A 17,463-nucleotide genomic window follows, 5' to 3' on the forward strand; every position below is an offset into this window, starting at 1 on the left:
TTTATCTTAGTAAGTGTTTGCTCTTTGGAAAATATCATATCTGGCAAAACTAGGAGATGAAGCGAGTCTGTTCTAACTATCAGGAAACAAAGAAAAACACCAGCAATTATACACATTTCATTCGTCTTGGTTAGTGCTTCTCATCCTGTGAGAGCTGATTTATGATGTCTTGTGTGGCTCTCAGGGAGCTTTGTCATGTCTGGTAAAATGATTCTCTGGCTGGGTTTTTGACAAAAAGTTGAGCAGTAAACCAGGACTGTGGAGTCTAGTGAAAACATGCTATTAGTTTAACATGGAAACATGGAAGTCTACTATTCTTAGCACTTGACCCAGTTTAAAGAAGAAAAAACTCACTAGTCATTTCATGATTTTACATGGCTGTATGGACTATAACCAGTGGTGGACCAAGTACATAAAGGAGCTGTTTGTAAATTTTCTTTGCAGGTGAACTCAAGGCTATTGGGGGCAGGTGGTGGACTAGCACGTTAACTTCGGAAGAACAGGAGTGAAGATTGGTGTTGCAGTGGAAACGAGATGAGTAATTAAGTTTCATGCGGAACTCAAAGTTCCTTATAGACTGGTAAGCAAACACCTGCTAATGTTAACGTTAGCTATTGGGCAAAACTTTAACTAACTTTAACTTTAAATTTAAGAAAACTAACTCCATTGAAGTAAAAGCATTATTTGGCAAAAAATATGAAAAAAAAAACAACAACAACAAAAAAAATATATATATTTATATATGTATATTCGCTGGCATGACAAAGTCCCAAGAACACATTTTTTTTCCTGCTATTTTTGATTTAGATTTTTCTTTTTTTTAACCTTCAATGATACTATTATGCTATGTTCCCATTTAAATATACTCCATCATATCATTTTATCATACAGTGTGTGTAAGTGGTGTTCCAATAATGTGGCTGGTCAGGATGAAGCTAATTTCAACTACTTAAGGAGCTGTTAAGTAGATAATATATAATAATGCAAAAAGGTACAGAGTTGAAATAAATCTACTTAGTTACCACTGATGGCTGAACCTGTATTTCCTGTTTCACACAGGAAATGAGAGAAAAGACGATTCAGAGAATCTGGATGATGGTGTGTTCAACTCCACAGGGTGATGTTGGCATGTGCGCACGTTACCTCAAAGCTGTACTTGATGTTGTAGCCTGACTGACGAATGCGCACAGTCTCCAGCATCCCTGTGTAACGCAGCTGCCTCAGCACCAGGTTATCATTAAACCGTAAGGGCAGCTGAGAAGGAAACAAGAAAATCAAGGAGATGTGGGAGAGAGAGGGGGGGGGGTGACAGTAAGAGGAAGAGCGACAGACGTTACAGAGAGAGAAGGGAGGGAAGAGGGAAATGATAAACAGCTTTAAAAAAAGAAGTTTGACCTTCAAAGGAAATGAAAAATGCTTTGAAAACTAAAGCAAAACAGTCCAAGTAGCTGCAGTCTGGAGTGAGAGCACGGTACCTTCTCAGCGTTGGAACGGATGCACTTGACAAAGTAAGGCTCAGACTGACCCAGAGTCTCCATTAGCTTATTGAGAGAGGCCTGCAGAGAGGACACAGAAACAATTTGTCACATTCACACATGATGCATCACAAAATGTGTAACAAGCTAATGCACCGTGCTTTTGATGTTCTCCAGTTGTTTGACAGACAGTGGTCAAACTCAGACTCAATGATGGGTGTACATCTAAGGAAAACTCTTTTCTGCAGCCTGGGACCAAAAATAATAGGAAACCGTGTGTGTGTGTGTGTGTGTGTAAACATATGCACATGTGTGTCAGCATGTGTGTGTGATAATTCAGTGGCAGGAGGAATTCAGGCTCCTCCCCCCTCCACGGGAGATTAAAGCAATCAGTAGTAGGATGTGGGAAGTGAAGTCATCCACACACTGGGGCCGGGGGGGGGGGGGCTCAGCACTCAGCCACAGCACACAGTCCACATTCAGGGAGATCAGGGACAAACCAGCAGTGTTGGGTTGTTAAGCTGGCATGTGAAACCAGCTTTCATCAGATAGTTTTCAACCAAGTGAAAAGATCATGATGTCAGCAATCTCTTAAAAAAAAGTAGAGAACCTTCCAACGACACTGACCTAGTTTTCACAGGTTTAAATGGTGGGAATATTCATGTTCATTTTTAGTTTGAGGCGTCTGCAGGACACCGTGTCTCATCTAAACATTTGCAAAGAAAATCAAAAGGGTGTGTCGGCGCTGAGATCTACCACTTTCTCACCAAATCAAAGTATTTTTATTAGTTAGACGCTTATTTTATTTTTTTCATAAATTCCCAGACATGATGTCACGTATTTAAGACCTTTGGGTGTGTGTGTTAACTACGTAATACAATCCACACACATACACAGTGGACAAAAACATGGATTAGCCGGTGGACAGTGAAGGCCGTTGGCAGGCGAGAGATGGAGGGATGTTTCCACACAGCCGGTTGTTAAGGTCACACCTTGTTTTTATCATATTCACAGCTGGAGGGGGATTCCTACTGTATGAGTAGCTCAGGATAAGAGTGATTTTTTTTTTTTACAAGGAGAGGATTGAATCATTGACCTCTGCAGTGTGGGTCTTACACTGTGTGTGTGTGTGTGTGTGTGTGTGTGTGTGTGTGTGTGTGTGTGTGTGTGTGTGTGTGTTCTTACCTGGAACTGTGCGCTGATACTTGGTGGCTTCTTCTTCTTATGCAGGTGAAGCAGTGACTTGGTGATGCGGTCGTGAAGCGTCAGGTTGCTGAGGTACTTCAGTGACTTGACGTTCAGTAAATGCTGCAGATGTGGAATCAGAGTGATGACATTGAGAACGTAACACAACTTTACAGTCTGCAGCACCTTAGGAGAAGATAATGAAAGACATCCTGGACTGTACCTTAGGAAGAACCGGCTTCGATTTGTAGTTTTTGTTCCTCCTGTTTTATAAAAAAAACAAAAAAAAACAGAGACATTACAATTTAAATCTGTTTAGACCACAAACTGACAAAGTATCCTTTTGTCTAGTAAAAGGTCAACAGAGTGCTGAATTAATTCCAGAAATTCTTCCCAAGTGGGTCATATCCCTGTCAAAATAGTGGAACTTTATTCACCCCTGTGGGGGAAATTCTCTTTCACTTGCTCTGCTCCTAAAGGAGGTCAGAGGTCAGGGTCAGCTGCAGAACAGCACCTTGGAGCTGGCAGCTATGTAGTGATTGCTGAAGGACACTTGAGCAGGGCAGATGTTTGAGTTTGAACTCGGGTCTGTCAGTTTTAAGGGTGTCTCGTCTCCAGGCCACTAGGCCACACTGCTGACCAAAATAACACGTAGCAGTGGAGAAAACACAAAGCTGAAAGCAGTTTTTCATTTTACAGTCAGACAAAAAACACACAAAAAAATCAACTAAAGGCTTAATTAGAAAATAAAACACTACATCCAGGGTCATAACAGTGAGTTTATAGCCTTATGGTGACCGTGGCTCCGTCTCCTCACTCACATGAGGATGTCGTGGGCTCTCTCCAGGAGTTTGCTGCTGGCTGAGTTCACAAAAATGCCGTCTTCATCCGTAGTGGAGCTGCTGGATGACAAACGACTGTGTCGGCCCACGCGTCCGTTCCAGCCGAGGCCCGGAGAAGCCCTTTAGGACAAAACACACAGACCAGTGGAAGTGATTCATTTAGGGAAAATCCAAAGTTAAGACCAACTACACCACAGTCTAGGAACTTAAACAGCCCAGTAAAAGAAAGAAAAAAGCTATAAAAGAATGATACATTTTTCTGAATTCAATACAACAGTTTTTTAGGTAACACTTTATAATAAGTACAGTCTATTAAGCATTAGTTAAGCATGAATAAATACTGAATTCTTCATTTATACGCATGAGATTTATACTCATTAGTATGTAGTTTATACAGTTAGTGCTCATCAATGATGAGTAAAACATTTTAAACTGTTTATAAAGTACATACTAATGAGTATTTATGTGTTATAAATGATGAATTCAATGTTTAATGCTTAACTAATGCTTAATGGTGTGTAAATTGTTACCATTTCTTAACCACTTTTAATTTGAAAGACTAATTCTAGGTTGAATCTAAGCTGCTCCATGTCAAGCCTAGAGTGCCAATTAAAGATCGAATTAAAAATAAATACTAGATGTTGTAGTGTCACTCATATTTATATCATATGCTCTTTTTTTTCTCCAACTGTCATATTGGTTCTTGTTTTTTTGTTAAAACAGAATAATATTTAATAGCTTCTCTTTCTCCAATAACTTTGATACAATCAACTAGTGAGAGTTTAACGGCCACATGGTAACAGCCATTTTTTCAGTGATTGCCAAACATCTGTTGGCTGAGTTTATGAACTTCTGCAGATACATTCACTGTTTTACAATCCAGTTTTATCAATGTGTGTATCAGAGATAACATGAACTACTTCATACTCTCTGGGGGCAAAGCTGTGGGGAGTGGGTGGCCTCATCCCTCCGGCCCTCCTCACATGTTCACTAATATGTTGGAGAGATGTAGTGTGGTGCAGCTTATGAGGGATGGAACCTATGCATAGTCACCAGCAGGGGAAGTAGTTTCTATATTTTTTTCCATAAGAGAAAGTGGAATACATCTCCAACAGAATTGGATACTGTTTACTGAAGCCTGACAGGGTTTAAACCTCTGGCCCCGAGGTGAAACCTAACCACCTGCCCAGAAGTTCAACAAAAACATGGTCATCAGGTCATGGTTAAAACTATTAAGCAATCTGAACTATTTTCGCCCCGGGGAGAGGACCAGAGGAGAGAAGGCAGCTGAGGTACAGGCAAAAAAGCAAGAAATGGAAGATTGTCAGTATCATAGTTTCCAATCAGAGTATAGCTCTCCAATATCATCATTTAACGGTTTATGAGAGTCTCCTCTGAGGAGTTACAGCCTCAGCACATGACGCACCCACCACTGTATCAAGATGTGCTCTGTATCTCATACTGTTATTAGAGGGGGCGGAGTCATCCCATGTGAAAACAAGGTGGGACACCAGAGTGAAGAGAGGTTTTAAATGCCTGATAAAGATCAGAGTCAATACATGAACAGCAGGTGAGAAGGTTGAGCTTTTGGTTCACACTGAAATACCACTCAATTATGGGATGGTTAGCCAAGAAACCTTTCTGCTGACTGCTGACTGAATCCCTGACTTTTCCTTTTGTCCTAACATCAGGTCGAAAATGTGAATGTGCAACACTATGACCAGATTCTCACCAGCCTCAGCTCTACTCTGTGTTTTCATGCTACACTGCCTGTCCAAACAAAAAGTCACACACTCTAATATTTTGTTGCACCACCTTCAGCTTTGATTACAGCATGCATTTGCTGTGGCACTGTTTCAATAATCGCAATGTCACAACATTTATGTTCATTTATCTGTCCAAAGTTGCATTTATTTTTCAAAGATTCTCAACGGGGTTAAGGTCTGGACTCTGTGGTCATACATTTTTTCCTTGAAGATGATGGTTCCTCACTGTTCTTCCAGTTTTTAATAATGCGTTGGGACAGTTCAATTTTAGTAGTCTCAACAATCTCCTTAGATGTTTTATTTGCTTGATGCCATTAATTTGACCCTTCAGAAACAGATTAACATTTTCTCCAGGACCACAGGATGTGTCTTCTGGCATGGTTGTTTAAGAAATGAGACTGCATCAGTTAGAGTTAGATAAGTTGAAACATAGCTGAAACATAATCATCCATGCAGCAATTATCTTTACCTACAGTACTGTATTAGCTTAGTTAAATCCAAGTGATTACTTTATTTTGGTAAATGGTAAATGGACTTGCACTTATATAGCTCTTTTCTAGTCTCTTGGACTACTAAACGTTTTACACTGTAGGTCACATTCACCCTTTCACACACACATTCATACAGCGCTTGGCAGCGCAGGAATCTAAACATTCACACCGAGTACACCCAATGGACGCATCAGGGGGCAAGTGTGGCTTCAGTGTCTTGCCCAAGGACACTTCCACATGAACCGACCTTCCGGTTAGTGGACAGCTCGCTCTACTTCCTGAGCCACAGCCGCCAGAATACCACATTTACACAAAGTACAGCCTCACACAGGCTGGCAGTAGTTGTGTTAGCCACAGGACATTTGAGTTAAATTCCTTGTATGCAATAAACATACACTGGGAGCAGTGATACTAATTATTTAACAATGGCTTCATCTTGATGTGAATGGTCTACTACTTTTTCTGTCTATTGAAGGAGAGGAGACCCACAGGATGCTGGTCCTTAATCCTCATCACAATCTGGGTCCGTCTGCTCAGTCCCACAGGAGCAATAGGACACAATGATTTGTACAGCCAGCTTGCTGTATATTACAATATCACAAATCACAGGCAGAAGATCCACAAAGCTGTGCTATGTACCAGTAAATCAAATTCTTTGGATTTTTATTTATTCATAGGTTTATACTCAATCATTATATAATATTATGACAAGTGTTTAAAGGTTTACTGCATACGACTAAATCAAAACATAATTTCTGATGCCACACTGTGTACCAGAGAGTAAGCACAAACTTTCTGTTTGCATCTGGCCTGCCATATAAAGGAGAATTTCTCCCCAGTTGATCATCGATCTCAGTTAACGGTGACGGCACAATATGCCTTTTGTGGTGACTGTTTTTCCTCAAGGAGTCCCATAAAGCACTGCACTGTCCGCCGCTCTGTCCAGCTGACACGCTCCCCTGCAGGGGCTGAATATTTAACGCTCCCCGGGCACCGGCTCCGATGCATAGCTCTGAGTTTACATCACGGAGGAAGCAGCTGCGCAGACCCTGCTGCTCTTTTAGTATGTGGAGGATGAGTGTGTGTGAGTGAGAGACAGAGACGGAGAGGGAGGGCAGAGGTTGCAAATCACATTAAGAGGGGATTTTAACAGACTGAGCCCTTGTGTAACAAAAACCGTCTAGTACGAGTCCCTGTGTGCTACCAGTCGTGGTCGTGGCCTGATAATCCTCACGGCCCACGGCTAATTAGAGGAGGTGGTGGACCTGTGGCTCAGTGGGGTCAGAGCACAGTCATCATTCTCGCTCTCTTTTTTTTTAAAAGGAATTCCAAGTCCATGTCTCAGTGCCCAGAGGTAGATCTCAATGCATGAGATTAAAAAGTATATTAGTGTGACAGAACATCTGTAAGAAAGGTATTACAGGGTTTGATGATGTCTACCTCCAGATGTTTTCGTACTGTGGGGGGGGGGGGACTTGTCATTGTCCATAGGTCTCTCTCCCTTCAAATCTCTCTACCTTCAAATCCTCTTTTCTACCTTTATTGTTAAAATAAATAACTAAAGAATGATAAAATCAAATTAAAAATAAATAAATGACCGTTCATATTATAGTTATGACCTATGATAGGCTGAGACAACATGTGAATGAGTGCCAGAGGTTAAAGAGGGACTATTTTATATGAATACCTAAATAAATATACACATACAAAGGGAATGAAAAATAATAATAAGAACTTTTATCTCATCATCAAATAGAGCTCCTGCAAATTCCTCCATGTGTGAAACCACATTACATTATCAGGTGTGCCAACACATTTCCTCATCCTCGTGTGTACAGGAGCTCATGCGTATCCCGCTTATCTACAGTGTGGCATTTCATAAATACCACAAATATACAGGTATGACCCGGCTTTGAACCATCTGTAGCAACCAAAAATGTAATAACAGCCAATAACGTAATAATTTTGGCCATTTTAAATGTAATAAAGCCAATAATGTAATAATGTGCCAATAATGTAATAACATTTTTGAGCCAATAACGTAATACCTTTTTGCCAATAATGTAATAAGTTATTACATTATTGGCTGGTTGTTACGTTATTGGCCTACTATAAAAAAAAAACCTTTGAAAATGTAATAATTGGTGCCGATAATGTAATAATACATAAATATGACTGCAGTTCTTGGAAATGGCTTTTTTGCAGTTTTGTGCAGTTAATCAAAAATAGTGGATGACAGAGAGAGAGAGGTGAAAGGTAGTACATATCTTGGATGAATAAATATGACGACTATGTCATCCACTTGATTAGCACAAAAACAGTAAAAAAGGCTTTTATTTCCAAGAACTGCGGTCATATTTATGTACAGTATTATTACATTATCGGCACCAGTTATTACCAGCCAATAATGTAATAACTTATTACATTATTGGCAAAAAGTTATTACGTTACTGGCTCAAAAGATTATTGGCTGTTATTACATTTTTGGTTGCTACAACCGTCATTCATTCATCAGATACGTCCACTGTCTAACATGTGTCCCAGTCTGACCTGTGGAGTGAGCGACACACACTCTTACCGTGGTGACTTATCCATGATGGTGTTGCTTCCTTGAAGATCGGACAGCGGCGTACGCGGACTCTTCCTGGCCACACCTGATCGCGGACAGACAGGATGACATCATGCAAAGGGGACACAAGACCGCACGCTCAAACACAAACGCACACATACACCAGACAAACACACTGGAACATATCCCCTTCCCGAGCAAAAACACACCTCTGACACTATGGGACGCTCCGGTGTTATTGCAGTGAGTGTTATGTGCCTTTTTATTGGAGATGTAATCTATCTGTGCAACATCTGTGAGGTTAATAGTGAGCTGCTCTTGTTAATATCAAATTTGAGTAGATAATACTGAGGAGTTATTTCATTTAGTGTGGACTCAATTAGTTATTAAAAATACCAATACTCAGAAGTCCTACAACTCATAATCTATCAGTGGTCATTTACTGTAGGGTTAAACTAAAAAAAAGCACTAAAAGTTAAACTCCGAGTTGGTTTAAAGGGATAGTTCAACATTTTGGCAAATTGGCCCATTGCCATAATCCCTATAGTCATAGCAGTAGGTTCGTTACCTTTAATTGTTGGTGCAAGCTATTTTTAGAACGGTGGAGCAGAGCTGTGAGCTGCTCAGAGCTACGCTACGGAGGCTCATGGAATTTCTTTGTTTCCCTCATCAAACTCATCAAATACACAATCCAACAACGCACATTCACTACGCTATGAGATAATAACGGAACATTACGAGACAGAGTTGTTTTCGAGGTAACTTCATGCAAAACTGCTGATGTGCATTCCTGTCGGGGGCAGTTTTTCATCAAGCAGTCTCTGTATTTACCTCTAAAACAACTCTGTGGTAACGTTTCGGTATTATCTCATAGTGTGGTGAATGTGCAGGTCACAACTTCTCCACCAGAGCGTCTTGGAGTTGTTGGATTGTGTATTTGATGAGTTTGATGAGGGAAACCAAGAAATCCCATTAGCCTCCGTAGCGTAGCTCTGAGCAACTCGCAGCTCTGCTCCACTGTTCTAAAAATAGCTTGCAATTAATTAAAGGTTGGCAAGGTATGGCAATGGCAATTTGCCAAAATGGTGAACTACCAAATAACTGTTTCAAAGTGTGATGTCTAGGTTTCAGCAGTGATGAACCTACAGGCTACAGCCGTTCAATCACAGTGCTCACTGAGGAATCAGAGGCATCTACAGTGCGTTAGCCTACTCATAGAGACTGAACAGTGTACCGTCAGTTTCATCACTTTGTACAACATTCCCACTCTGATCTGGAGCTGCAGGGTGGCACACAACAAAAAGACACAAACACACTTGAGTGTGGTGAAAAATGTTTGCGGAGGAAAAGTGACCTTGGAGAGAAGAGTGAGGCCAGCTGGATGTCCCGCACCACGTGTAAAAAGCTGCCTGTGAGCAAAGTTAGTGGTAACTAGTGGTAACGTCTGTGTTCCCAACTATGTCAATCACATACCTCAGTCTCCTATCACCATCACTAGCCCGTGTGGTGCTAGTGACAGGAGAGGGTGGTGGTGATTTTCAGAAGTGTGTGTGTGTGTGTGTGTGTGTGTGGACAAGCAAATCATTATACCCAACTGCCCAAAAGACAGGACTGGACATGAAAGCGGTGGTGATGCGCTATTACTGACGACAGGGAAGTGACAGACACTTAGAGGCGTTTCCTCGGACCACAGCTATCTGATGAAGCAATACAAACATGCATCTGTCTGCTTAGCCTTTTACCAGCACAGTGTTAGTGACAGGGTGGCTGAAGCATGCTCACGAACAACATGCAGGACAAGACTATGAAAGAGTGCATGCAGGCGCATAAGAGAGGGGGAGAGGGGGAAGACCAGAGGGAGCGCAGACCAACAAGCATGGAGTCTAATCATAGATAATATGAGCTGTAATTAAAATGTTTAATTCTAATAATCCTTTCTTCTCAGTTGGAACATTCTTATGATTTTGATCTCGTGTAAATTTGATGATGTTGGTCAGTGACGTCCCTACAGTTTCCCCCGGGTCATGGTCTATCAGGAAAGGGGCGGGAGTTATTTTTGTATTGGCAGCCTTACTGTACTTCTCCTCTTTGCATCTCTGCAGGATCTCTAAGCTTCTCTGATGCACAGGGTGCTGCAGAAAGCTAAAACTATCCACACTTTTCAAAACTGCGCATGGAGCAGCGTCATCATGCCCTTGGAGAAGCAAAACAAAAGAGAGAAGGAAAAAAAAAACAGAGAAAAGAGAGAAAAAAATACACATGTAAAGGAGAAGGGGGGAAGAGAGAGACAGAAAGAGAGAGAGAGAGAGAAATGACAGATTAGACAGCATAGAAGAGGAGATCAAGAGATGCAGTCGTCTACTGGAGAGATACCTGTGCAAGACCTCTGGAGAGAAGATGATTGACATTCAAAACTGCAGTAGGATGTTTGTCATTGAACTTCTGTGTGTAAGTGTTCACCACCAGAAACCTCCATACAATGTCTTCTAAAAAATGTTTTTCTGTCATATGAGGGTATTTTTAAAAGTGATTTAATTTACAGTTTATCCCATAGTTATTTATTTAAAAAAAAAGTGAAATCAAAGACTTGACGAGATGTAGATAATGTTTGAGAAGACATGTAACAGGTTCCCTCGGGTGACACTGATATCTTTAGAGTGCAAGTGGAAGGATTTCTAAAAGATATATAAGTTTAAGCAGAGGAATACAAGACATCAGGTTAAAAAAATCTACTTTAAACACAACAACATCTACATGTAAAACTTCATGTGTAGGAAAGAACAAGAGGGTGCAGAGCGCAAGTCTGATTCATACGACGGCAGTGCTGAAAGAACAACTGACGGTAACATCTACTGCATGTCAAAGGGCAGCGAGAGTCAAATCTATGGCAGAATGAGGCATTCATATAAAGCCAAAGCTGAGAGAAGACAGGGAGCAACAGCTACTGTAAATACATAGCAGCACTACCAGCACTATGCACACATACTACAGAACAGGAGCTACTCAAACACAAAATACGGCGCAGATACGGAGAACTAACAGGACTCTATGGTCACTGTGTGGCAAGTGAGCCTACAGTGCTGGACATGCTGCTTCAGAGGCAGCACACGCTTTTGTCTGGTGGCAGCCAATTAACTGCAAGCATCAAAAACCAACCTACAGTATTACTCTCTTCTACAAATGTGAGTTCACTACAATAAAAAGCACCTGTAACGCTCACATGCCATTCAGTAAATTTAACATCCTGTGTCTAAGCAGCACCCAAGAATCTATAAACAGGATTCTTGGGTGCTGCTGAGACACAGCCTGAGATTTATACAAACTGTAGAAAGCAGAACATTTACTATAACTGAGAAATTGTGCAGCTGATAAATGCTAATTTATAATATAAGCACAAATCAAACTGCTGCAGTTGCTTTGATACAATATCATAAGATGATAAAGTAAAAAAAACAAACTATAGATGCAGATTCCTTTACTGTACTTTCTAAGATCAGACTTGACTATGAGCTTACCAGTCTTCTTCTGCGTGTGTCTCTTCCCGGCCTCTCTGAAAGCCACCAGGGCTCTGAAGTAGGCTCGGAGCACCGCCCAGCGGAAGGTGGCCGAGGGGTCGATGCCCATCAGCCCGCAGATGAAGGCGTTCTTGCTGCTCTTGAGCAAAGCCACGATGTCTGGGCGCATGTGGTCTGTGTTCTTCTCCCTGAAATCCTGTGTGGGATACACAATAGTGTTGAGTGGCATTATTTACTTGTTTGTTTATTGTATTGGATCTCCTTCAGCCTGTGGATTTTCCTGCATTTAATAAATCATGTAGAAAATAATGTAGATATATACTGTTTATTATTATTAGATTTTTTATTTATTTACTTCTTTTTTTTTAATTCCATTACTCTTTTGATATTTTTGTCATGTCATTATTTATGTTATTATTCATTTTATGATTAGTAATATAATTTATTATTCTTCTGAGTATTGTAGTATTAATCAGTAAGAGGGTTTTTGTGTTTTTGTGTAAGTGCATGTATAATATAAATAAAAAAATATATTACAATACTGTTAAATTCAACAAAAAATGCTATATTATTTAGGATGTAAGGTTGTAATATTGTTGATAAATAATTATATTTACTATAACTCTACTGTATTATGATAATGATGCAAAGTACATTTCAGATCGGTCTATATTGTGTCATCTCTCAGTGTAAAATGTAACTTTCTGAGCCAATCCAAGGCTAAAGTTGTCAACAAGCTAGTGTTCTTTAACAAGCCCTGAGTTTGTATTATAATTTTAATATGCGAATACTGCAGAAACCAATGGTAAATTTCAACTCGGTGTGGAAGCGACCATTACACTGACCTTGACACCGTATTTGACCTTGCCAGCATAGTGTCGGATAATGAAAGCAGGCTCCATGACGGCAGGGAACTCGATGTAGCTGTTCCCCTCATGCTGCCGCTTGAACTTATCCAACAAGGTCTGGTTGGTGGCTTGAGGGAAACTGAGGTGAAAGGACAGAGAGAAATGGGATTTTACATCTGTTTTCCTGATAAAAAACACATCGAGTGAGGACTTCAGCCAAGAAGTCACAATATTGCTGCATTTGTCTCAGAATAAATCACATAGAAACATCGTGAATAAAAGATCTAATCCAGTCACAGCAGCAGTTACTCATGCAGCACTTGTAGTGGACCAGGTTTGACATGATCTGATCTGTTGAGGATGATCATTTACAGCTCAGATTTCCCTTCTGCCCTTTAACAGCAATTCAGCTGAAAATCAGCAGCTTACAGGAAGAGAGGAGGGGAAGGATGGGACACCAGGGGTTTTGGAACGGGGTGAAATCTGAGCTATGAAAACAACACAGCCAAAGACTCAGAGCTGTCCAGCTTTTTCAAGTGGGAAGAATTTGATTCAGTGTCCAAATGGAGAAGAGGAGGGGCGGAAATAAAGAAGGAAATATTGTTAGTAAATAGTTACAGCACAGTCATGAAAGGATTCAATCTTCTCTGCACTTAAAGCGGGTTTTACATTACAGGCAACTCCACACGGTATGGTAATTTCATTATATTATACAGTATGAGCAGAAATACATTGGTGAAATTCATTTTATTGTTTTGAAATGTTACAATGTTCCCACAAAGAGGTCGAACAGTCACAGAAATATTTTCCCATGGAGCTCTGAACATGTTTGTATTGGTTGGTGTAGACACCACGTGTCTCCTCTAAGTCACTTCAGCATCTCCCTTCATGATGACAGTGTTCAGACAGAGACCTTGAAAGATGAGTTTTCAGAACCAGCTTGACATTTTCACTGGATCCTTTCTAGAGTGAGCAGTGGAGCGAATTGATTTGTCACTTGCCTACTTCAAGACAGAAACAAAAACAGGTAGTGGGAGCTTTAATGAGAGCATCCACACAGGAAGGCCAGTCATACCCAGAAGCAAAGAGGCAAAAGTGCAAACCACTGATCCACCGTGCCACCTCACTGCAAAGAAGAGGTGAGGAAGAAGTCGTCCAGAGGTTGGGACTTGTTATTCAATGCCAAACTGAATGACAAATGCCTCCCAGCAGATTCATCACTCTTTCATTTTTAAGTTTATTTAAAAAGAAATTAAAAGTAGTATGATAGAAAGCTATAAACAGGATTGATCAATTGGGTTTTGACTGCAACTGTAATACTGTTTATGTATTTATTTTTTCTTTATTTTGGCTTCATTTGTTAATTATAAGATATCTGTTTCTTTCTGTTACACTGAAACCATGAAGAGCCCAATGGTTTAACTGAAATTATGAATTAAAGGGTAAGCTGGATAGCTTCTGCCTACACTTTTTCGATCTTTGTAATATTTATAAACTAAGTTTGAACTAAGGAACGTATTATTGAAGGTCGATTGATTGTGATTGATGCTTGACTGTAAATAATTTGTGCAGAAGATCGAATAAAAACTAAAGTAAACTAAGAGAGAGAGAAGTCAGAAAGAGGGAGAGAGAGAGAGAGAGAGAGGTAGAAAGAGCCATGGGTTGGTCTTGAACATGAGCTGCTGGAAACACTTCTGTTGTGTTGTCGGGCTGAATTTGCTGCATGTGTGTGTTTCAGCATGTGTTTTCTCGAGCTGCAGTGCACTGAGTTCATCAATCCCTTTATTAAACTTAAATATAAAAACGTTCATACACAGATCTGCAGCTCTGCAGTGGTGGGCCAACCCTCTATACTCTATGGCTCATGGATGCCAAATTGGGGAAATAGCTTCAAAGTTACAGGTCTTTATATAAACAGGGAGGGGCGTGACAGAAAGGTCACCAGGTGGAATCAAACCAGTCACACTGCAGCTGTATCTGGACGACTGCCAGTTGCTTCTCTATGTGAGGGTTTGCCTTTAAAAGACTCACTTGCACTCTTCGTCCAGCAGGTGGAACAGCGCCGTGGGCTTCTTGCTGATCAGGTTGATGCAGCCTGTGTTGTCTATGTAGTCAATGTTCCGCCAGCTGATGCCCTCGGCCCTGTACTCCTCCTGCAGGGGAACATGATGCAAACACAGCTCATTAATGTTAAAACTGGACTTTCTCACATTGTAATCTGACGTAGGAACTGTTCATGTCTCATGTTGCAAAGCAGTGACGGAGCCAGTAACTCCTACTGTGAAGTGTCTCATTTCATCTCATATACACCTAACTTTTACATATTATATTGATGCTCAGTTTCAGTTTCAGATTGAGAGGGCGTTCCGCACATGTGGCATCAAAGACAGTATCTCTTGGAACGCATTAAAATATTAATCATTAACATACCGTCAAGAGCAGACACCCAGTCCTACAGTATGTGGGTCAGCCTGTTTTAGATTTTACAATCAAAGCACCAGCGTTGTTTGTATGCATGCTTTCATGTTGGCAGATCTCTCTGGGCCTCTCGGTGGTTTAATAATGAGAGAAGCATTAAGAGCATTTATCATTGTTCTTGCCCATATGTTATTTCCCCATGTTCCTGGGAAAGAGATTTAACCAATAAAGGCCTCAATCCAGGGGAGGTTTAATAAAAATCACTGGAATCTCTTTTCTTTTGTCTCCTCTCTTCTTACCCTGAAGTCAGAAGGCTGAGGGAAAAAACATCTAGTTAATTACTGCTGCTTGTGTGCTGAGGACTATAAACTGCGCAGGGAAGAATATTTTAAAAAGGCAAAAAGATTTTTCAGTGTTTGGTAAAAAAAAAGAAAGAAAAGAAAAGAAACTGAATGCCTGAGTGCACAGCAAATTTCTTTGTGGCTGTTCATGTAGAAAAACATTTGACATTTCATGAATATTACAGCAGCGTGAGAGCATTAGTCTGCAACATGCTCTTTTTCTCCTCAGTGATTTCTGTTGCTGTTGAGATTGCTCCATGCAAACAATCCAACTGATTCAATTCAACTCTTATCAACAAACTACTTATCTGTCTTTAAGTAAACACATTCTTCAGCATCAGCTGTTGCTCTCCTGCTCCACTCTGTCCGCTGCACAGCTGGTTCATGCTCATGTTACCAAATCAGAGGGAGGAAATGCTTCTTTTCTTTTTTTATTAGAGATTTTACGAGACATACAACAGTGTTCAGCCTCTGAAAAATACCATTTACCCTTAACATCCCCAGAGACATTTAAAGCAGCAAAAACGTGCCAATTACAGGATGGCTGTAAATGCTAACATGTAGGGAAACAGCAGCGTAAGGAGACAAGAACCATAACAAGCAAACTGACAGTAATGTCAGTTACACAGTAATACATATTTAATAGATGCCTACATTCACCAGTATGTGCACTGTGTACTGAACTGGGAAACAAAATGCTCTCTAACTTCTAACCTTGGCTATTCATTTGTATGAAAAGAATCTCTTCTTTAAAAAAAGCATGTTGTTCCCTTTCTCTCTGTCTCCCTATTTCCTGTCTCTCTACAGCTGTCCTATCAATTCAAGGCATAAAAGCCCCAAAATATCACATATATAAATCATCACATCCTTGTCACCTTTTCTTTGAGCTGCTGCCATCAGGCAGAAGATACGGGACTCTTAAAGCAAAAACAAATAGATTAAGGAACAGTTTTTAACAAGAGCCATTGCTGCCCTAAATGCCTAAGTCAATGTGCAATATGTATCGTGTGTGTACTGTATGTGTGTGATCTTTTTTTTTTGGAGTTTTTAATTTATTGTCTATTGCTGCTGTATTTATTCTTTTGCGACCAATTTCATTGTGCTCGCACAATGACAACAATAAAGTCTATCTATCTGTCTATCTATCTAACTATACTATGAAAAAAAAATCCACCATCAATTTCAAATTGAATGCGACTAAAAAACAATCTTCACCAAAACCAGCTCCTAAAATACTGAAGTCCTTGCCAGTAATCCTGCTGTCTTAGTCAGGATTTGACTTTTAGAAAACATACAGCAGCTATATCATTCCCAGATGACACAGGGCGAGGTCACTGTCAGTCCACAGCGGGGCTGACATATAGACACAAACAACCTCACACGCTCATATTCACACCTATTGGGATTTAGCTGTGAAACCACCTAGTGTGCCAGAACATACACCCACAACCTTCCTGCTGTGAGATGACAGCGCAGATCCAAACCACAGTATCAGTAAATTACTTATTAACATTTAACCCCTGGCTCCCTCTGTATAATAAAAAAGTTGATAATGTACAACAAATCTATCTTCATCCTTTACCAACATCTCAGATCATGACTTTGTTTTTGACTTGAGATTGGAATGCACCTGTGTGACAGCGCCAAAAGTGTGCTGACTCACCACTTTGGCAATAACCGCCTGTGGTTTGTGGTGGTGTCGGACTGCATGCCACTATACTGCACGTGACACTGTTTACAATCACTGGAAAACAATTTTTAATCACCTTGCTCTAACTGACATGATGCAAGTTTCCCTCAGCCAACAGGAAAGGAAATGTCACAAGTCTCCAGGTCTCTGCATCATAGGCTCCTAGGTGTGTCATTCATTAGTCCCATGATAATAATGACTTAAAACAAAAGCCCTTCCCTGTTACTGATGCTTTACATACATACCCTAACCCTCTGTCATCTCAACAAAGTGACTCATTGGTCGACAGATGGAAACTGTAACTAACTGTGACCAGGGTGTGA

General features: G+C 40.5%; 1 protein-coding gene across 15 annotated transcripts in view; it reads right to left on the reverse strand.

Annotated features, from left to right (window-relative positions):
* myo9aa (myosin IXAa) overlaps positions 1-17,463 on the reverse strand; it is a 119,350-nt gene that overhangs the window by 19,529 nt on the left and 82,358 nt on the right. For 13 of the 15 annotated variants that reach the window (XM_085768552.1, XM_085768595.1, XM_085768594.1 and 10 more), the window contains 10 exons: positions 14,723-14,844; positions 12,689-12,830; positions 11,844-12,039; positions 10,403-10,522; positions 8,338-8,413; positions 3,482-3,622; positions 2,884-2,923; positions 2,661-2,783; positions 1,476-1,556; positions 1,144-1,254 (listed from right to left, as the gene is read on the reverse strand). In XM_085768552.1, coding sequence (XP_085624678.1) covers positions 1,144-1,254; positions 1,476-1,556; positions 2,661-2,783; positions 2,884-2,923; positions 3,482-3,622; positions 8,338-8,413; positions 10,403-10,522; positions 11,844-12,039; positions 12,689-12,830; positions 14,723-14,844 — 1,152 coding nt within the window. The remainder of the gene's footprint in view (positions 1-1,143; positions 1,255-1,475; positions 1,557-2,660; positions 2,784-2,883; positions 2,924-3,481; positions 3,623-8,337; positions 8,414-10,402; positions 10,523-11,843; positions 12,040-12,688; positions 12,831-14,722; positions 14,845-17,463) is intronic. The other 2 variants (XM_085768592.1, XM_085768588.1) reach the window with 1 other exon arrangement.

The sequence above is a fragment of the Trachurus japonicus genome, chromosome 3 (genome assembly GCF_045865225.1).
Source record: "Trachurus japonicus isolate A0001 chromosome 3, Traja_1.0".
NCBI lineage: Eukaryota > Metazoa > Chordata > Actinopteri > Carangiformes > Carangidae > Trachurus > Trachurus japonicus.